General features: G+C 42.2%; 1 protein-coding gene across 5 annotated transcripts in view; it reads right to left on the reverse strand.

Moving 5' to 3' along the window:
- Positions 1-22781, reverse strand: part of si:dkey-237h12.3 (teneurin-3) — a 209101-nt gene that overhangs the window by 71492 nt on the left and 114828 nt on the right. For all 5 annotated transcript variants that reach the window (XM_037076954.1, XM_037076956.1, XM_037076955.1 and 2 more), the window contains 2 exons: positions 15864-16089; positions 5661-5899 (listed from right to left, as the gene is read on the reverse strand). In XM_037076954.1, the coding sequence (XP_036932849.1) occupies positions 5661-5899; positions 15864-16089 (465 nt within the window). The remainder of the gene's footprint in view (positions 1-5660; positions 5900-15863; positions 16090-22781) is intronic.

The raw sequence follows: 22781 nt of genomic DNA on the forward strand, positions 1-22781 counted from the left end.
TGGAACAGCCAGCCTCTAATCTCTGAAGTCAGAATCTGCTGAGTGAAACACGTCCACTGACAATGATTTGTAAGTTCACAACATGTTTGTGTGAGCTCTGACATCCATGTGGTATTTAGTGCACAGGAACACAAACACTTGAGCTCAGTGAAAAACATGAGCCTGAGAAAATCCTCCTCACAAATCCTCATCTGATCCACATTACTGTTGCTGCTGCTGCTACCTGGAGATCGCAGGTTACCAAGCTGAATAATATTAGTTCATAATATTCTACCTGTACCTAGGCATTAAAACACATATACAAGAAAAACACTTCTTAAGTGTTTTGTGTTAAATTATGTAAAAGATGCCATTCTGACGGCCTTCCTCACCAAGTGTAATTAGCCCGTTTACCAGAGAGAGGTGGCCCATCTGGAGTCACTGTGTGCCAACAACAACTTGGAGCTGAACAGCCTCGAAATTATTGAGATAAACATTGTTTTATGCTGGAACCTGCCTGCACATCTCCCCCAGAATCGTTCCCCGGGGGAGTCCTCGACATCAGCAGCTCAGCTCAGAGAATCGCTGAGAAGTTCCTGTTTTCTGGGATTGTGTCTCCAGCAGAATCTGAACAGAACGACAGCTTCTGCAACACGAGAACGACCGGGACGGGCTTTGTTTTGTTTCCTTTTGGTCCTGTGGTAATTGAAGCAAGCTCAAGGTAACCTTCGATTAGTCTCTGAGGGTTTTTTTTTTTTTTAATTTCTTATTTGTATTGGATCCATATCAGTCTTTTTTATTACCATCACAGCACTTGTCGTTGCTGAGTGGAGCCACCTGCATCACCCTCTCTCCTGTGGTGTCTGGCTCGGCCTCGTTAAAACCAAAAGTTCTCACCTTGTCAAGAGTTTCGTGAGAGGTATTGCTTTAATCCGACAACCTTGGCTGGAAAACACATGAATAGTCCAAAAGTGATTTTCTCATTTTCAGATGAATTAAATTTGAAGTTTCAGTGAATTAGTTTCATCCTTAATTAGATATCTGAAAGATGAACATTTAAAAAGCAACTGAGAATAATTCACATTCCAATTAAATAATAATTTTACAATAAATTATTTATATGAGATCTCTCTGTCTGACATTAAAAGGTAAATGTCAAAAAAAAAAAAAGGAATACATCATCTTCTCGTTATGAACATTTTGATGAAACATGTTCCGTTTCACATTTGGTGCTGTTTGTGCCGTTCAATTTAAAGAGCATTTCCAAAAATCCACATGCTCTCTCTACACCCAATCAGCACATCAAAGCTGGACTCGGTCCTGATTGGCCTCCCCCTGTCTGAACAATTGCTGAAATCCTTCCAATCAGGCTAGTTTGCAGAGCTGGAACTGGAAAGCCTCACCTCAGCAGGTCTGTGGCTCATTTGAATTACAGGAGCTGCTGTTGTGAGTCAGCCGGGGTCCAGTTCAGGCATTGTTCTGCATGTTATTCCTCAGATTCAGTCCATGAAATAACATTTTACCTGAACTATTTATTTCTTAAAAGTCATGGAGGCATATTAATCTGAACTCAAGCTGCAGATAACAGCGGTGATCTGGCACTCTTTTTTTTTTCTTTTTTGTCCCTTTTTAACATATAACAGGCGCAGGTGTCTTTGAGTTTGTCTTTGTTCTGAAGGGACTCTGCGAGCTGACACTAGAAAAGTATTAAAGTACGAGTGCACATTGTAGCTATTTGAGTCATTGCACCTGGCAGGTGAATTGGCGGTGGATGAAAGAGAGAGGGAGTGGTGGAAACACTCTCAGACACCTGAGGCGAGTGGCAGAGGGCTGCATCTGTTTAACTCATGCACACACATGCACGCGCACACACACACGCATGCACGCACAGACACACATACTCAAGAGGAGCTGAAGCATCGTGCACACACACACTCTGGAACCAGGCCAAAAATACAATTCCCAAACATCCGACAGGTCTACAATTAAACGAGTTGGTGATTGTTGGGATGAAAATGTTGTAAATGAATCCAATCTGCTAGAAGTGTTAGTGACAACAGCTGAACAAATGACTGTTTCTGCTTGGTTTCTCTGAGTAAACCGAGCAGATCTGTCGTGAGCGCGAGTGCTAATAAAAAAAAAAAAAAAGCAACTGATTCTCACACACAGAGGAGCAGCCAGGTTGTAAAAAAATATTCATATACAGTATATCCATACTAATTTTACGAGGCGAGATCATGAACGGCAACAAATAACAAAACAGTTAAGTCAATAAAGAGATTGTGAATATTGATATTGATATAGCACATTTATGACCTCTCCTCCAAGAGAGCACTCCCCCCCCCCTCCACTCACCAATAAAACAGCGGTTATAGGATCTTCCCAACAACCCCATATTTCTCCTTATACAACTGTGTCACATTTCCCCTGCCTCCAAGCTGGATGAATACTTATATATCCGCCGAGGGGAGAAAGGCACAGTGTAAAGATTAAGGGCTCGGATGACAAGGGAGGGCATGAGGAGAGATGAATCTGTAACGGGTTTATTGCTGTGGTCAAGAAACTAAAGGTTAGCAAGAAGTCAGCTTTGACACATGCTGTAAAAAAACATGTTTGAAAGCTTTCTCATAGGAAATGATGCCCAAAGGAGGGGGAGAGGATGAACATTAGTTCATCTTCCTGAACAAGATGAAAGCATTTCCTGTGTGACAGAGTGAGCGAGTTTTGGTTCAAGTGCAACAAAGACTTTGCGGGCCAAGGTCTCCTTTATAGTTCAAGTGTTTTGGATTGTTTCCTTTTGTCAGACGAGTTCAGTTTCCCAACTTGTGTTTCCTTCTGACGTTGCCATCTGTGCCGGCCATTTGAAACTCTGCCTGTGTCTTAAAGGGAACCCCTGAGGACATAAATTGGCTGTCGTTCTGTGAACTGGGGATCAGAAGTATGGGGATGATGCACGGCCCCCTGTCAAATGGAAAGAGACAGGAATGCCTTGTTGGAAACTGTGCTGGAGCCATGTCTGCATATCTGACTGAGAGCTTAGTCAGACAGACGCTACTGAATCATATCGGGACATCTGCAATTTCTGCAAAAAGGAGAAGGCAGTGAAATAGAAATACTCCTGGCAGAGATCAAACTTCATACAGATTAAGAGGCATGCCGGCTTCATTCACTCTCGGCAGCTTGTCTATCATTGGTTCCGTTTGACCGAATGACATGTCTAAAGATTGTCCAATGCCACCGCAGATAATCGACTCATGTTTTCTCACCCTAGAGCTGAAAGAAATACGTCACTTCTGGCACAAAAAATACTAGTTTTCAGGCACACGGGTGACAGCTGATGCTGCACCTCCACATCAGACAATAACAAGAATTCAGCTGCATTTTTTATGCCAAGGAACATCGCTGTAGGGCAGAATAAATGTTGGCACCGTATGTTTCTACAAACCGTACAAAACCTGTGATGAATATGTTACAACAATTCTACAACTGCATGTTCAGAATCCATCGTTGGGAGCCAGAGAGTGGTGGCGGTGGAGACAGCTGTGAGCGACCACTGTTCAAGACTGTGTTTCAAGATTTGTAAGCGTATTACCGCTGGATATTTTATCTATGATCTGCCATGTCCTACCTGCCTTTTCACACCTGGTGGGGATCATTTTATAAACCTTTTACATGCCCCGGTGGTGTGGATGGTGCGCCTGTCACTGTGTAGCGGTGCTGTGATTATCTGGACTTTTATTTGCTTCCAAAAAACCCCTGGAAAAAAAAGATCGGACCACGGTTGCCGTATCAAGGAAAATAATGGTTTTGCTGAAGAGGTGTTTCTACAGGACCCATTCTGGAGTGATGTGAGCCGCCCAGTTCAGCTTCCACAGACATTCTTTTGTCAGTTGTCACATCTGTTTTCTTGTGAGGAGCAGGAGACTGACGCTCTTCTGTTGTCTCGCTGGCCTCGGCTGCAGTGCTACAGTAGTACAACAGCTTTTAAAAAGTAAATAAATTGGAGTTTCGACTTCAATATTTTGAACTCATATTCACTGCTGTTGATTCAAAGCACCGGGCTGTTGCTGGCGTACGCGGCTTTTGAATCTCTCTTTTTTCTTTTCAGAGCAGTAATCGCTGGCGGCCCGCTGGGATGAAGCTCTTGTGCAGTTAGATAAAAAGAAAGCTGCACGCGGCTAAACAATCACTGAGTCTCTCAGAGTCTCCACAGCAGAGGTGAAAACAATTTTTTTCATGATATAAGTTTCTATGAAAGTTGTCTTGGCAACATGTTATAGGTCACACAATCCCAGGTTATTTGATCTGCTGTTGATGAATTTATTTATTCTTCGTATTTCCCCATTGACTCGACAAACCAGCAGAAAGCCTCCATATGCCGACTGACTACCGCTGAGGTTCCAACATAACACAGAGGAGTGAACATAAAGTGACCTAAAGTCGTCACATATCCCACGTGAAGTTATAACATATCCGTGCTTTACAGAAATGCACATTCCCAACACGTATCATGGTGACTGAGTTGGCTGTATACTTAGTTTTGTCTGGCTGACTTGTTTGAAATGCACAGTGTTAACTTGTACAAGATCAGCTCTACACACAACGTCGTTCCCTAGAAAGAATATCTGCATTCCAGGCTCGGATATTTACCGAAGGCAGATCTTTCCCTGAACTGCCCCACCAGAGAATCAAAGGGAAAGTTCTGGTCTAAGCTCTGAGCCGGCACAGATGTTCAGTCTCGAATATCTGGTAATGCGAGCAGTTTACTGATAAGATATTCACCCCCTGTACTGCCTCCAGACATGATCTGGGACAGAACCGACTAAGTGGACCAACGTGAGGAGGAAAAGTGCAGAGCTTTCTTTAATTGGTACCGCGGAGCTGGTGCAGCCTGCTAGTTTGAAGGACAGCTACGGGCCGGATTAAAGGCGGGTAGGTTTGTGGCCTCGAACTGATGAGGCTAACGGGTTGTCAACCATACAGATAAAGAGTCGGGGAGATGGAGCGGGAAAAGCCGAGACAGTGAGCGCGTGTCTGATTGAGACAGGATGTGAGACATGAGCAGAACATAAAGTCTTTTGGGGTCCGAATCAAGCTTGAACTCCCCGACAGTAAGTCCAAGTCTTCAGCTCATAAGTCGTCATAAACAATAAACTGCTGGACAATGCCGACCATTAAAATGGCATGGTTTATGCTTCTGACATTTTCATTTCAGAGCTGTTATATTGTGTAACTTGAAGGCGTGGGTGTAATAATTAATATGTTGAGGGCCGAGTGATGCCCAGTTGTTTATTTCCTATTGTTGAATCTAATCAAACCTTGAGTCGTGAGTGTTTTTGCTTTCAAGTCTCAAGTGTCAAATCAAGACTTCAGGGAGTTGAGTATTAAGTTAGTCAAGTCTAAAATCCCTCATTTTTGGGACTTACTATAACACTGACTCCAGAGATGTGTGTGTGGCAATAAAACCAGTCGGTGTGTAACTCTTATTAATATGATAATCTTAATAATGTCCCATAATCTGTCATGCACTGTTTTCTTCTAACGCTGTAATTGGACTGTGTTTGTGATTTGAGAACAGATAAATTGAATATTCTCCTTCATCCTCCTCCATCTGTGTGATGCAAGTAGACTTCAAAAGTCTGTCAAACATCAGTGCTCACACAGTCTGATCTCGGCCGTACCTATGCAGTAGCAGAGAATGATGGACAGAACCACAGCGATCCCCACAGCAATCAGGGCGGTGCACTTCCAGGAGCAATGCTTAGGCGACTTCTTGAACTTGAAAGCCCCTCTGGACAGGCTGTTCCTGGGCAGAGGGCGAGCCGGAGTGGAGTAAACCGTCCCCGTCGCCATGGTGTAACCAGGGGCCGCTGCGCCGAAGAAAGGTGTCGTCCCGGTGCCCGTTTTAAAGAGGAAGTGCCTGGAGAGAGGGGAGAGAGAATTAGCGGAAAAATAGCATAGTTCAAATTAAATTCAAGTAACAAATGCTCGAATAAAGAAATGACCCCATGCTGTCGTAACTCCCATGTGTGTCACACTGCAGGAGGAACCGGGTTACTCTCGGATATTCTGTATAATCCTGACATTGGAAAGGTGAACAAAAAGTACCTCATAAAAACAATCATCTCCCACTTGCCCTTTTACAACTGGGCCTTTGCTAATAGCCCATTATACCTGGGGTAATTAAGAGGGTTTAATCAAATGCACTACGGAGTGATCGTCCTATTAACTTTTAAACCCCACGTGAAAAGCTCTTAAGTAAATGAATTAAGCTTTGTTGCCACTCTTGCCACTACTTAGAGATTAATACCCAAATGCCTGCAGGCTTATGGGGACGGCCGGGGAAAATTGGACAGATTGACCATGCATTACAAATGCACCTCCAATACAGTACTGTAGAATTTATCCGTCTGCGGGAAAAAATCCAATACACTTACAACAGGTTGTCTCCTTCTTGTTACGACATAACAGAAAAATCTTAATTAGTTAGCAGAAACGCCACAATCCAAAACACAGTGAGCGACTTAAACTGTGGCTCCAGTTTCAGCCTCTCTTCCGTTAATTAGAGAGAAAACGTTAAGGCGAGGAGATATTAGGCATGGGACGATATGAACACTTAATATCATGATCATGCTGATAATTATTCAAATATGCTTAAAACTTAAAAATAATAAATAATAATAATAAAAATAAACTAAAACTGCAATTTTTACTAACTATCCTTTTGTTTTGTTAGGGAAACATATTTTATGTCCTCGGAAAGGTCAGACATCTTTAATAAATGTGACCTCTAGTCAAATTTTAGTCCACAGTATTTACACACATCCATTAACTTGTGTTCGTGTCTAATTCAAAATAAATCAGGATCCAATAAAGAACTGACAGCTGGGTCAAGTCTGTTTTTCGATTCACGATTATCCAGATTATGACAATTCAGCACATGATAAAATATTTTACTATCCCACCTTGTTTGGTACTGTGCAACACATATACAGGATTCACACTCACAATTTAATTATAAATTCACACAAAATGTGAAATAAATTCCAAAAATAAATGTGTAAATAAAACAGGAAGAAACATCTCACGACAAGATGAACACGCCTTCACTCCTGAAGTCATCCTCTCCCCTGTAATGTGACACGGCTGTTGTAACTTGTAGAATTAAAGGTGTTTCTTGAAAATCCACTTGCTTTAGTGGTTGAGGAGCAAATACTTGATTTGTAAAACATGGATTGTGCTTTTTAATGATACTTCTGACAGGACAGAATAAACACTGTCGAAAAACAACCTTTAATATGCAATTCAGGGTCACTTTGTCGGAGCAATCTCCTTGACACTCACTGTTATACTCCAAATTAGACCCGAAAGTACCTCACCAGCACCACAATAATAACTTTCCTACTGGCCCGGTTGCAGGTCAAGTGCCCTGCTCGAGAGCACCTGAACGAAGAGTAAATAAAGCGGTGAAAGTGCTACAAATTCACTTCTGCATCCAGGATTACCCTCCTGCAATCGTGCTATCTATGTTTACCACAATAAAAGTTAAAAGCACAGTAAAAGAGGTGAGGTCAAGAGGTCTGAAACAACTTCCAAGAACAATAAAACATTTACAACGTAATCAAGCAGCTGAATATGGACCGCTGATGCAGGAATAAACAAATACTTAAAAAAAAAAGAGTTGGTTTTGGGCCAGAGAAAGAGTTCTTACTCTCTCACTCTCAGATCTCTTTACTTCCTGTTGAACGAGACGACACACACACACAGTTTCTTGTGTTCTATAGATCCCAGGAGGAGTGGGTTGCCGTGGAAACCGCTAATTTAAATACATCAATAAACTGATAAAGCGGTGTTTGCTCATCAATTATTTGTGCGGCATCTGTGGAGTCCCCATGTAAGTTTTGTAGAGGCCTTTTTAATCCTGACTGAGAATCTGCACTAAAGGAGCTTGAGAACGGCTAATTGGGTGCATAATCTGAAGATGAGCAGTTAAGGACCGAAACACTCACTAATCAGAGCTTCCCTGATAATTTGACAGGAGCGGTGGGTCAACACGCTTTAGGTAAGCTGTAAAAGTGCCTAAAATGGTTCATTAGTAGCTAGAAAGTTTGTTCACTTGGTCCAAATGTTGTTTCTGAGGGAAATGAGGGACAGTTTCAACAGATTTGTTCGACAGACACGCCATAATTCTCCACCATAATGCATTGCTCATATTTCAAGCCTTGCTGCAGATATTTCAGCTACTTCCGATCTCCTGTGAGGATATCTCTGGGCCAAACCCTCCAATGATCAATTCTTGACAAAAAGAACAAATGTCAGATTTGGATCGTCTGTCTCTCCGACGCCCAGATTGACACGAGCGGTCACCGACAGACAGGGATTCCATTTAAAGGTTAGCGCGTGTCACTGCTGGAATGACAATGCTCCGGTCGTCTGCAACCTGGAGAAGTTCAGATGCTTCAATCTGGAACAATCTGTGCTGTAGCTGCGGCAGACTCTATAATACGCAGTTGGGTATGAATTGAGGTCAAAACTTGCACAACGTCGGAGGCAGCAGACGCGCAGTCAGACACACAGGCAAATAGACACGGCTATCAGGGGAGTTAAGTGTAAGTGGATGCAATCTGATGAGGCAGACGGACAGAGACGTGGATGCGTGAGCTTGTGTGTGTGAGTGTGTGTGTGTGTGTGCAGGTGTATTTACTCTATTTGAAGGAGGTGACTACCTGCTGCCAGCGATGATGTGGAGGCAGCAGTGCCTGTAAATAAGGGTCTCATATGTAACTGAGCTTTTATTCATGCAAAGATGTAAGTACATTATGTTCTCATGGCTTCCAAGGCCAAATAACACGTTATATTATCACGATGAAAGACTGTATATCTTCTTTAGACTGCAGATGTCATTTAATGGCATAATTCTTTTCCAATTTTCCAATCTTTTCTTTTCAATTTATTGAGAGAGCCAATTTAAAAACAGCGCTGACCGAAGTGCCTCACAGAGAGAGATTAAATTCAGGGATTCATTGATTGACGATTACAATCAATCACTCAACTATTTTGATAAAATCACAACACAAACAACAACAAGAGCACACGCAACAAATAAAACAAAAATGACACACAAATGACACAGCAGAGTGAGGCCGGCCGGGCGCGTCTTTATGATGGCGATAAAAAAAGAGACCAGCGACAGACTGAAAATCAGCCGGGCTGATTATTGGAGCCAATATTCAGCATTTTTCAGATTACCTGCACCTTTATACTTTTTTTTCTTTTTCTTCTCAGGCTGCCAGTAAAATAAGTTAATTTAAAAATGTGCTACTTTGGCTCTGATGCAGCGTCGTCCTGGTCTGCAGACAGCCGTCTGTGGTCTAACTAAACAAAAACTGATCAGTTAACATCACAATCGACAGCCTGTCAATAATAATGATCTCTGAGTCTGCAAAGTAACAAGCCAGAGTTATCAAATACATGTAGTGGAGTTGAGTATAAAATAGCAGAAATTAGAAATAATCATGTAAAGAGCCTCCAAATCGTTAATGCTGATCAGTTCTACATATCGATTATCACCCTCCTTGGTGATTAATAATCGGTATCAGCACTGAAAATAACATAATGATCCTCCTCTACTTTAGATCAGCTTCGACTGTATCAGCGGTGAGGTGAGATCTGACTGCAGGTGGTCGCCGGATGTGAGGGAGAGATAAGAGATGAAATCTTAAAATCAGTTCTGTGCTTCAACGGTAACGAGTGAAGAGAGACCACAGGTTCATCTCACATCCTGCAGTTTCCTTTCCTTCTGTCTGACTCCTTCACACTTCAGACCAAACAAACAAAGACATGTTTGAGTAATAAGACATCTTTATCATCAACATTATATCAGGTGACATCTTGTTTAAACGTAGGGGAGGAGTATTCAAACGATACGGCGTTCAGCTGAAGGTTTTCCAGGAGGACCGCACAATTATAATCAAGATCTTATTGGAATTGTAAAATGGCCAAGTCTAATATCCATACTGCAAAAACTGCAATTCTTTGATAAAAGGTCAAATGTGTGACAAAACAGCATTATAATGAAGTAGTTCACTGCTGCAGAGACGCTCTGGACTGCAAATGCTGTTTTGTACAAACCCCAACAAATGTCACATCATCATGACCAACAGTTTTTCAGTGGATACTGTGATGCAAAAATCATCATTCACACTACACATCAAAATGTTATTTTTATTTATCTATTTTTTACCATATCACACAGTCCTAGTCTTGTGAGAGATCCCTCCTCACTCCTCGATGCAATAATCAGCCTGCAAAATGGACGACCAGAACATATACCAAATACAAAATAAGGGAATTGGAATTTACCCAAGGAAAGTGTCCAAGCTGCAGGCGAGATCTGTCACATCTGTACTACAAAGCTACAGCTACAGAGTCGTTGTAATACTTAAAACTGTTCGAAACAAAATACAGAAAAACTATAGTAATAAATATCTCAAATTAATACATGTGTTAACAAATTAAGACTTTATTTGCAGGACTTTCTTTATTGAACAATCCGATGCACATGTAATTACCAGAAACATATGGCACTCAGTGGGTGGTTTGAAATGAGAAAGTCAGCTATATTTCAGACATTTATATCCCTGTCGCTTTGTTCCTGAGTGTAAAGTGAACCTGAAACTTGTCAGAATCTGTGTACCAGCATCAGCGCGACAAATTCCCTCTCTGGACATTTATTTGCACTCAGCGCTTAGAGTAGTTCTGGTGCTGATGTTTTTCATGTCGGCCACTTTTTTTCCCCCTAAAGAGCCGACTGAAGGGGTCTGAAGATGAAATGCTGTTGGACATGATTAACAAACAGCGGACCAGTGTAAATGTCTGCAGCTATACACACTGGATGACCGGCTGTAATTGATTACAGCCAGTGTGATGCAACAAGGCACATTACTATGCTAATCCATCCGGCCCTGGTGATAGCAATGTGGTCTGCTGTGAGTGAGTGAGTGAGGGAGGAGAGGGAGAGGGGGAAAAGAGACAATCAAGAAAGTGTGAGAAGGAGAGAGAAAGAGAGCAAATGAATGGCTGCGTGTTAGTGTGATCGCACTGTGTTTCTGTGCACGCCTGTCTGTCCCATTGAGAAGCCTCTAACACAAAAGCAGCAGCCACCCTGGTCTTCTCCACTCTCACAACATTGCTTGTCATCAGGATGACATTTGAAAACATCCTCACAGAGGACAAAAGACTAAACAGTGAGTGGGTGGATTTGTCTCCGGCTAAGCTCCAGCTGGAGGGGTGAGGGAGAAACAATGCAAATCGAAGCCCTCAGAATATGTAATCTGTCTATTAGCCGCTGTTCTGCGTTAGCATTAGCATTTCAAGGTGAGGGCTGGAATAATCAGGCCGCTTTAATCCAATGCCCCAAAAATGACTACAGATGTGGCGGGTGTCGCAGTGCCTCGTTTTCACACTCGCTGTCGTCGCCTTCGCTCTCCCCCGGATCTCCACCTGCCCTCCCATCGGGGGGCCTGCTAGCAGGTGCTATTCTGGTACAGCTAGCTCTGCATCCGTGTGATGGTATTTCAGGCGAGCTTTTTTGTGCCGTCCTGCCCACAGAGATCAGCGTGGTGCCGCCTTGATCGCTCCCTCGGAGTGCTCAGACTGTTTGCACATGGAATTTACCATATTTAATGGGTTTGATTAGGTTTGGTGCTCAGCTCAGCTCTTACGTACATACATTACCATCAGTAACTTCCTCTGTAGCTTCATTTTGAAAGACGATTCTTGGTGGGGACACGTCAAACCAAATACTGGTTTATTTTAGCTACTGTAGGCTACATTTTTAAAGTGTTATGGCTTCTATTATTGAATAACTATGTCATACTCTTCACTAGCCATCCTCTGTTCATGAAAGCTTTTTCATTTGCTGGCAAAAATCATCTGGAACAGATGCACTATGTTGCCAGCAGCAGCAGCAGCAGCAGTTACTGTACTGTAACCTAAAATAAGAGGGAAATATTGTAGGAACTCTGGAATCACCACTGAAATGTGTGCTTGGCACCAAAGATGTTGGCAAAATAAACAAAAAGGAAAACACACAAGAAAAAGAAAAAAAAAGAGAGATACGTCTTGAGGATTATCACTTTGTCTACACTACCAACCACTTTGGCAGGTAACCAACCAGCACTGCAGGCTCCTTTCTATTCCGAAAGGCTAGTTGGCTGGTGTCTTGCACATGACTAATCAGTCCTGGTGCGATCCTGACACCGAAGCTGGTGGACAAAAAAAAAGTTCAATTTTCTTCCTCTGATGTGAAGCATGACTGTCTGACTCATGATTTACATGTGCGTCCCACACAAACAGCTGCACACAGACACACGCACAAAAAAAACAAAACAAAAAAAACCAAATCCTACTTGAATTACCTCTGCTATTCTTTTTCACCCCCGAGAACAATTCTAACACATTTTCCATCAGGAAAATGTACTGTCTGTGGGACACCGTACCACATGATGGTTTTGGAGCCGGGACATAATTTCATTTCACCAGAGGACTCCCCTGACACATGAATCCAATGAGGATTGACAGTACATTTATAACTGAAACGTGTGGCTGGGCAGGCCTTCAAAAGACTCATTCTGAAGTGTCATAACGACTATTCTAGCTGAATCTCATTGAATCTAAGTGAAAAAAATGCTGAAGTGGGCTCCAAAGGGCATACATATGTAGAAGCAGGCACCTATCTGTATTCTTATCCAGCAGAGCACTTACAGAGCGCCGCTGCTCGCGACGAAAAACACGTCACGAATCTAAATGTCACACATCCCGATTCAGTCTAATTTAAACAAAGGCTTAAGTACTGCTCGGGAATAATTACAGAAATGTGCATCGGTCTCTTAGGGGACGTAGCAATTCATTCTATAATGAAATTCAATGGAATACTTCTAATTGAAAATATCACTATTTCAGTGAAGCCAAGTGGTTAGTAAGGGAAACCTGAGGGATTTATCAAAAGCATTCCGCACACTTTAAAGATCTGAATGTCTCCTCAGCACTTGAGAATGGCGGCGCACATGATCACTGCTGCGTTGCCGGCTAATTGAGCCCCTTAAATGGAGTAGTTTCTTTGTTATCACGTAGCAGAACAAAAGCTGAAGCACTATAATATCGAAGGTTTATCTGATGTGTGAAACCAGCAGGAAAAAAAACTTCACTTTTTTTCTTCTCATGACTTCTCATCGCGATGCTCATATTTGTCATTAGTGATAATTTATAAATATCCTGAACTTTAATTCAGTTTTCATAACAATATATAGATTCTTTTTGATGCTGTATATATATAATAGGTTAATACCAAGTGATTGTTGTTTTTAATTCCTTCTGAGCTGTAAATGAAGCATTCATTTGTCTGATGTTTGATCCTGAGTAAATGAGCCAAAACCCAACATAGTGTCTTAACACAGCTTTGTCGCAGTGATCACAGTGAGATCGGTGACTTTAATTCACTCACCATATAATAATGAGCAGTACTAGTTAGTGAGTGCGACACTTCACACATTTAAAAGAACACTGAAAGCTGTTCACAGTGAAAGCTAGTTGGTACTGAGTCAAATTAGCACACTCGTGGCTTTGAAGACCAACACTTTTATGGGAGGTTACACACACATAATTCATTACCGCTAATTGCTGTAAAAGTAGCTAATGCTGTCAAATCAGTGCTTTAGTCTTGGAGGAGGTCATGTCACACGAAGTATATTAAGCAAGATCATAACATTGTGATCTAGATTTGATACTTTTTTAATCAACCGCCTTGTGGGGAATAATTCACCATCTGCACAGGAGAGCACAAAGGAAAAAAAAAAACATGTCAGTGTTGAGGATTCAGAATAAATTCCCATCCTGCTGCATCTGGAGGCACCCACAGTCCATCCTGCATGTGCTGTGCCAGGACTTAGCTGGCCTGCAAAACCCCCTGAAGGCAGCCTAATAAATGCTCTCTGGAGCTTCTGTTTACATTTCCCAACCTGGTGGTTTTCTTGACATCTGCAATTATGTGGCGAACCGGGTCTTCCCTTTTGGCCCCACTGGTTCGCAGCAGCCCTCTGTTTCCACCCACTGACAAGCACTTGATTTAGAGTCCACAGTGGTGATAGTGATTTATGCCTCGTCTGATGATAGGTGTGCACATATTGTTTTGTCGATACGGCGACGACAGCTCAAGGTCATTGCGCGGTTAGTATTCAATCACTGCATCTTCCCCCAGAAAGTGAAACTGTCACCACGTATCCCGATTGATTCAGTCAGATCATAAGAGGTTGTTACTTCACGCTGCCACAGACAAAATTCAAAGTTTACATTCATCCAAGCCTCAGAAAGGGTACGCTGTGCCAGGGAAATATCAGGCTAGAATGCAATCATCTACTGGAGGCCATTTCTGAGTCAGGGCGCAATGTACCACACTTCATTAGCCAGGATATTTTGAGCTCACTGATTAAGAGAGATATAACTGATGGTTCAGGAGGTAAACTTGGCAGAGGCTCTTGTGACAAAGTAGTATCTTGCACAGCAAATTTTGATATAACACACAATCCGCTTACCAAGTTCCTTCTGAAGTTATAGCCTCTCTGATTTGAACTGGCAAGCTTTCTGATACTCGCATATCTCACTCTAATCATACGCTGTCCTTCTGAGTGCAGGTCTATCTAATTCAGTAAGCAGCTCTTATTTGTGAGTGAAAAACTCGATGACGTTATTCTCAACAGAGAAGAAACAATGACCGTATTTATCAAACTCTGCAGGAAACACATTGCGCCACACATAACGTGTGGCATTCACATACATCCTGATGAGTTGTGGTCTCTTTAAAAAATAAAAATCACCCAGCCGGGTTATTGCCAGTTGTTTTGAGGAGGAGACAACCAGTTCCCAGCACTCCTTTACAGCAGACAGCAAGAAATGTCACCGCAGGAGTTTATTATGTGCTGAGGTTCACGGCACCTCATACTGAACTTCATCCTGCCTAGACGGGTGACACACAGGCTGTGTGCTCTCCCAAACCCTCTGCCAGTCGTACAAATGGTAAAGGTGTGGTGGAGCCTCGAGAGCACAAGCGTTAATATATCGCTGGTAATTCATGTTTGTCAATGAAAAACACACTGTAGGTTCAGTCACGATTGAGTGAGTCACTCTTAACCCTGGCAGCCGGTTTTATGAATATAGGATGATTTCTGATGTCTCAGAGATACTCTGCTTGATTTTCTTAAAGGACAAATATTACGCCTTTTTTGTTTTTTTCTCCATTCGTTTAATGTTTTACAAAATCTGCACCAACAGGAGCTCCAGAAAACACTGCTCCTGTGACTTCATGACGTCACACTGTGTCATCAAGTTGTCATCACAACTGAATAATTAATGCATACATCGACGCAGAAGTGGAGCTAACAAGCTAAAAATATGACAATCAGAGCCGACTTGGCGTTTTGGAAGCAGGGCCTTAAAGAGACAGGAGATAAATCTGAGCGTCTCACACAGAGGGGGAATACAGCGCTGCAGCACCGGACAGTATGAGAAAACTGGTGCATCTTCTCAGCATTGCAGTATGTAGCCTATTCCAATAGCAACCCAAAATAAAATAACAAACCTGAAATTAACATTTTCCTTCAAAGGTAAGATGTATAAAATTCAGATATAGAGTTGGACTTCAAACTTTGCGACATCATGCTGCAACAGAATAAATTATTATAGTGATTATACAGAAATTTCCACCGGCAGCTTGGCCTCTGCTCATTCGTCTCACATCATTTTGTTTTCTGAGTCAGTGGAAATGGTTTTATAATAACACCTGGGTCTAAACGTGCCAGCTCTGGTGTAGGTCACTGTGGGTCACTCACCTGCTCTCCAGGGCCACATTGCTGCCCAGGACCCAGCTGTCCTGCAGCTGGACGCATTCCGCCGTACTCTGCAAGTCGGCCGCCAGGCCGGCTGTGGGCGGCGGGCTAGGGCTCCTCTGATTGGCCAGTGAGCTGCGGCTCAGGGACGTGATGGACGGATGCTGCTTGTGCGGGGGCGGGGCTGGTGGGAGCGGCGGTGGGCCTGGCTGACTTGAGAGATGGTCACCTGGAGAAAAGCAGGTTTATTAATTCTTAATTGCAAACTCAAACACTTTAGTATTATTATTATATTTTTTTCTAAAATTAAGAGCCAAGAGACCGGTTTGCTAAGAGACAGCAGATGGACAGGAGACTGCATCTGCCTTGTAAGATATGATGGCACACGCCCGGCTAACAGACGCAGAAAACCAAATACAACCAAGAGCAAGACATTAACATGAGATGCAACCACTGCACAAAAGAAGCAAAATAAGAGCTGCTTTTATAGCGACACACATAATAATTGTCGCAAAACGCCACCCGGCTGACAGTTGGGTTCTCTTAAACAGAAGGTCACTTAGAGAGGCAGCTGTTCTTTTATGGGCGCTTAACGCAATGTTTCACGTTTGATTACAGCCAGAGAAGACTCTCAAATAACTAATGACCAGAACATCCATTAGAGCTCTGAGAGAACAGGTTTTCCAATTTCACACAAAGCTGTGTAATTGGCCCCCAGAATGGCATGTGGTGATTATCTATCCATCTTCCCTGTTTAAAAAGGTAAAAACCCACAGTGCTGACAATTCTGATTTGCTCCAATGAGCCCCAAATGGGTATCGTCTTTCTTGCCTTACAGAGGCCTGGAGAACATTGGAGCGAGCTGGGGGAGCTGCGTCTTTTAGAGGCTGTTGTTTTTGCATTGACAGCATGAATTTTTATAAAGCCTAAAGGAGTTAAATTCAGAGCACATGAAGGCTGGAGGTCGGTTCTGGTGCATGATTTTAACCTTTGCTCCCTCAGCCGTGCTTGAAAACCTTGTGAAGTCAGTTCAGAATCTGCTCAGCGCTGCTGGCTAGACAGAACAACTTCACTGAAAGGACACTAGTCATTGTTTTGAGAGAAGCTTTTAATGACCATGTATTTTTTGTCCTTGTCTATGTGCTCCTGCTTTTAACTGCACCCCTCTATGCACAAAATGAGGTGTTCAATGCAGGCAAATTAACCATTTCTTCTGACATTTGGTTCCACGGCGCTAAGAAGAAACATGTCTGCCATTCAGAGCGAGGAAATCATTTTCACTGCTTTGAGGTAAAAACCTTCAGGCTAGTGCACATGCAGGCAACTGGAAGATTATTTTACTCGTATTCAAAGGAGGAATATATACTGTAAGGAATATTGTAGGAGGAATAATTACCAGGAATAAAACTCTTCTGCGGTAGTTAATTGAAGGGACGGGGCAGCTGTGGTAAAGTTTATCAGGGGTGTCTGATTACTTGCATGGAATTATTGCTTTTATGACAGAAAACATTATTAGAACATCTGTACACAGACAGACAGAGCGAGCGGCTGACGTTGATAGATGAATGGTGTGGAGCAGAATCAGGAGTGACACGAGCTCACAGCGCTGGTGCAGAGGGCCAATCTAAAATTAATTAGTGCCCGATTAGAGTTTGATCAAACCCAATCAAATGGGATCCCCTCATCACCCCCCGCCACCTTGTTCAAAGTCATTTCTGAATCCTAACACACAAACTACCTGTGATCAAGTTGCACCAAGAAAAATAAGGCGGCCATGACTTTGTGGTGATGAATACAAGACATCCCACTCATCTCCTGGGTTAGACTGTGAGCCCTTTTAGAAAAGTGCTAAGTAGGCTAATAGAAATGTGGATTATCTACCAACACTGGATGGTTTTACTTCACCTCTGGGCCTCATTCCACTGTATGAGCCCGCAGCCAGCACCAGCTCCACTTCACTCTCCGGCAGAAGCATTTTTCATATAATCAGCACACACTAGTGCATCAGTACAATGTCAATGAGGGGCTAAAGGGAAGTGACGCAGGGAGGACAGGCAGATGGGTTTTGAAAAACAGAAAATGATATAACACACGCGGAAAGTGGAATGTTGATGACTAGAGAGGATTATTTTTAGATGTAAATGTTTTTTGTCACTTGTTAAAAAATGTTTAAAAAAAAAAAACAAGCTTAATGCCTTTTTACTCGAAGTCATCAAACGAAATGAGATTTCACTGTGAATAACCACAGAATCCGCTTAAAGACACAACAAGCAGCCTCTTCTGTAAAGTACATAAAAACTGCTGCATTTGTTCTCCAGTACAAACATCATCTTATTAGCACGCCCACATATGCCAGAGTGAATCCTCGTAAACAATCCGCCCTCCCATTACGCATTACAAATAAATATACATGACAGATATTGCACAAATCGGAGTCCATTTATCTTCGTGTCTACGTATTGATCTATTGGCACACAGCGCAAGTCAACATCTTGATTGCCCTTGTTTAGCTGGCAGGCTGTTCTGTTGCTGTTCTGCTCACGCCGAGAGTTTGAAAACACAGCAAACTGTAACTGTAACTTGGAAAAACCTCATAAAAATATATGTTGTGCAGGTGCATTACGGTTGATGGGAATAGTGCCGGCACAGCAAGTCAAAGAGACGGGTCCAAACACTCTCCACTTTATGGTCAATCTTGAATCAATTTTCTGAGGAATCAACGTGTTGAGAGGCACGTCTGGGCCGTGACATGAAATGAACTGTGTTTTAGGTGAAAGCACAAGTTGAGCGTGACGTTCTCAAAACAAAATCCCAAAAAACCTTCAAAGGCTTGGGATTTGACATGCAGCAAATCTGACTGCCTAATCCCACAATGAACTATGGGGAAACATAAAACCCCGTGCACTGAATTAAACCTCCTGTATGCATACTTTGCAAAAAGCACTCAAAGCTTCTGGGGATAAATAAGGTCTCCTACTTGAAACGCAGCGTTATATATCTGCCAGAGACAGCCAATCAGTTTTTCTTTGAGTGAAGAAAAAGACACGAAACAATAGATTCCACCACTCCAATACAAGTCTGAGAAGAAAACAGAGAATGTACAGTTGAAGAAAGTGAAAAGAAGAAATCCATGGAGATGTTTTCATCTTTGTCCTTATAGAAACCTAACAATGCAGCAGCAAGGTTGCTATGATACAACCCATTGATGTGCTGGCTTCAGAGAACTTCTGTTTTAATACTTTCAAATGACTAAAATCAATAATTGTTTGTTTCACTCTTATAGAAGTGCAATGAAAATATCTTTCGAAATCAATTCCTTGGATCAAACCTGAGCAACAAGCAACAGCTGTGAGAACTAATCTAAAACGTCTTGTCCCTTCTCCCACCTTCGACTTCATCCAATATACTTCCATTTTCTAGCTACAGTATATGAGCACATACCACAGCGGCCTCTTACACCTTTGAAATATTACTGTAACTCACAGAGTTATTCTCGTTTAACGATTTAGATCTGAAACTTTCCTCCATGTGGATTCTGAGTGATTAATTATGCAAACGTTTCTCCAAGTTAAAGGGTGATAAAGATTAAGGGGTTCTCATCCCCTTAATCTTTGTGAGGTCAAGATCAAATGGTGCAATGGCTATTTTTATTTTTTCATAAGAGATGTAAGAAATTAAGTGTTGACTTCACATGTCGGAATTTTAATGTTAGAATTATCATTTTAATTGCCATGTGTTTTCGTGTGTACTCACTTTCACTGCCACAGCGGGTGTCTGGATGTCTGAGCAGTTTATTTTGGAGGTGTGGGTTTGAATCCAATTTCTGGGAAAAAGAATTACAGTCGGGGCAGAGTCTCTCTGATGAAAACCTATAAGTGATAACCTCGGTGTGATCCTCTGGCAGTGCTGTGCTTCAGTGTGCATTCTCTGTGTACTTCACTGGCAGGAGTTAGTAAACCACTGGGGCACACCACGCTAAAATATGGAGTTTTGGCAACCGGCGCACTTTGAATTAGATTACCCACGGCCAGGCATATGCTGGATGTGGTGTTTGAAAAAAGAGAAAGCACACAAAACAATGAGCCTTTAAGAAAGCTTGGCATTGTCTTCCATCAAGACACACAGGGAATTAAGCTGGCCTTTAAAGTGCAGGCTCAGTGACTGGGAAGGCAGATGAAACAGCTGTGTGGTTTATGGGGCTTTGCTTTGAAATCAGATCAAGAAGGATGCCTCCTTTGCATAATTCCTCAACGTCAGCTTGTCATCATCTCCATCAGAAACAAGCTTTAAAAGACCTTTGTGATTAATACTGCATGCCAGCGCTGAAAAGACAGACTCATTCGCTTCTTAATGATGCTTGCAATATCTATCAGATGATGCTTTATGAAGCCTTGGTACAGCTACAGACACACTTCCTGCAGTAGATCTTTGTTTAGTTGCTCTTAAAGATACATCGTGTAACATTTTCACATCAAACACTTGTAGAGTTGTGTGCCGACACAACACTAAATGTTTCCAACTACGCTCAAAACCATCATTTACTTGGGAGTAACTTTGCTCTGCCTCCGTCACTTTCACTTCCGGGACAAAGTCAGATGATACATCAGACGGCGAGGAAGCAACTCCGTGACATGACTCAACGTACCGTGAATTTAATCACAACCGTATCCGTGAGCATTTCTGCCACGTCAGATAGATTTCCATCTGAAGACAACAACTCCCATGATCCCACACTACTTCAGGATATCATCAAGCAGCATCTTTTGTTTTCATTGTTTACATTGAGCGACCACCTCGAGGCAGAGATTACACACCGTGTGTTTAATAAACTGTGTAATGAGCCAATGTTCAGACCTCTAACGACATAAAGTCTTCGGGTGCATCGGGTCGACCATCAGCAGGAACCCCACACTAAGTAGTTCCTTTGGAAAACAGTTTCTGATACAGTAACTGATGCTCAAAGTGTTTTGGGCTTTCCATTCATAGAGTTTAGTCCATTTTTAAATAACACTGTCAGAGGCTATCACTGTCTGCAAGCTGTGTTCAAATTTCACCACAATTTTCTTGAACTTCTCGATGGCACTCTCGGATGTTTAGGCCTATTAGGATTCTATGATGTTCGCTCCTTTGAAAATATCTTTTTTTGATGAAAGCATTGACAAGCCTTGAGTACTGCGCATAATGTTCCAACACTGAGTTGGGACACAATTAAAAGCCGTTTTGCACTCACTAAGCTTGGCAAGCCTGGTGAAAGCCTTTTCATATTCATTGTGTAAGTACTGCAAAAGGTCTTGTGCCATTTTACTCTCCATTAAGAGACTGATTCAACTGCTAATGGAATTGAAAGGGCATTTGCTTTGACTGGCTTGCCCTTCACCAATAGGAAAATTGCAGTATGTGTGCATCATAAGAATCCCGTCAAAATAGATCACAGCTTATTTCTTTTTCTTTTTTTTTTGGCAGCAGTTATTTGTTTTCACCAAAAAATATTCCTAATTTTATGAAAGAAAAGTTGCACCTTTGCTCTGCAAAATTTCACATTAATAGAAACACAAAACAAAAAGAGACCTCTGACTAAATCCTGCCTTGATTTTTATATGAAATGAATAATGAATGACTTCCATGATAAAAAATGCCATTTAGAGCAGGAAGGATGTTTATATATGTCAAATCAATAAATTCATTCTCATCAACGCTTGGTTTTCTATTCACCTCAGCACACCTCTGGCGCCTGGTTGAAGGCAGTTGCAGTATACTTTAGTAGAAAGAGAGACGACAGCTCGACTGTGAAGCCCTGCCTGTGGGGGGTGGGGGGTGTGTTCAAGGGGGGCCGTGCAGGGTTGGCTGTACCCAGTGGAATTTGGGACCATTTGAACAACCTTGCCCTAGGTGAGTTTTGGGGATTTACTCTGCAAAGAGAGTTAGCAATTTTCAGGGGCTTGGAGTTTTGAGAAAAAAAGGAAGAAGAAGAAAAAGAAGAAGAAGAAGAAGGAGCTGTGTGATTTCCATCATATTTCCTGCCAGTGCACCATCACTGCTCTCACAGCCTTGCCCACTCTTCTCCCGACTTTCTATCTGATCAAAGACTGAAATTTCTTTTAAGCTTTTTCCTCTGCAGGGAAACCAGGATGTAACCAATATTTCAAGTGTTACATAATCATTGCATTATAGAAGAAGACATCAATCCATTTATCCATACATAATGCACTCCTACTCAGTCATATAGCAGGCATTCACAAAAACTCACATTTGATGCAAATCCTAGACAGCCATTCATCTAAAATGTATGATTTGTAAATACACTTACAAAGTCAAACCCAGTGAAGATGCAGTGCGAATATAAGCAGCCTCACATCGTTGTTTGTGCATCTCTCTCCCTCTGTATCTGTCTCTCTCTCCGTCTCTCTCCCCCAGACATTGCTACAGATGGCAGATCATCATACAGATGATGACTGCTTAGCAGTTCTTTCTGACAGCTCTCCGATTACATAGCAATTACACTCCTTCTCAAAAGCTGCTTTGACAATTAGCCTGCTGACAAAACACTTAGTTGTATTTATTCATGTGTGGACAGCTTTGGCTCTCCTGTTTGTCCAGAGAGTTTGTATTCACACCTAGGTAAAACGCTAGAGTTTCTAGCGTTGGCGCAGGCAGCGCCGCTTCGACAGCAGAGCACTGACAATATATGCATCACTGTACTTTCTTAAAGCGGCAGAGATAAAAGCTGGCAGAGTCCACAGGGACACGAGCCAGTCCTCACTTTCTCTTCCACACATTTAGACTTAATTTGTGTTCACACATCCATTAACTTCAACAACCAGTCACCATGTGTTCAGTTTCTATAGCGCTCAACAAGCATTGATTTTAAACATGCAGTTAGTATATTGATTTCATTGTCAAGTATTCTTCTTATTTATTTTT

Source organism: Acanthopagrus latus, chromosome 18 (assembly GCF_904848185.1).
Source record: "Acanthopagrus latus isolate v.2019 chromosome 18, fAcaLat1.1, whole genome shotgun sequence".
In the NCBI taxonomy this organism is placed as follows: domain Eukaryota; kingdom Metazoa; phylum Chordata; class Actinopteri; order Spariformes; family Sparidae; genus Acanthopagrus; species Acanthopagrus latus.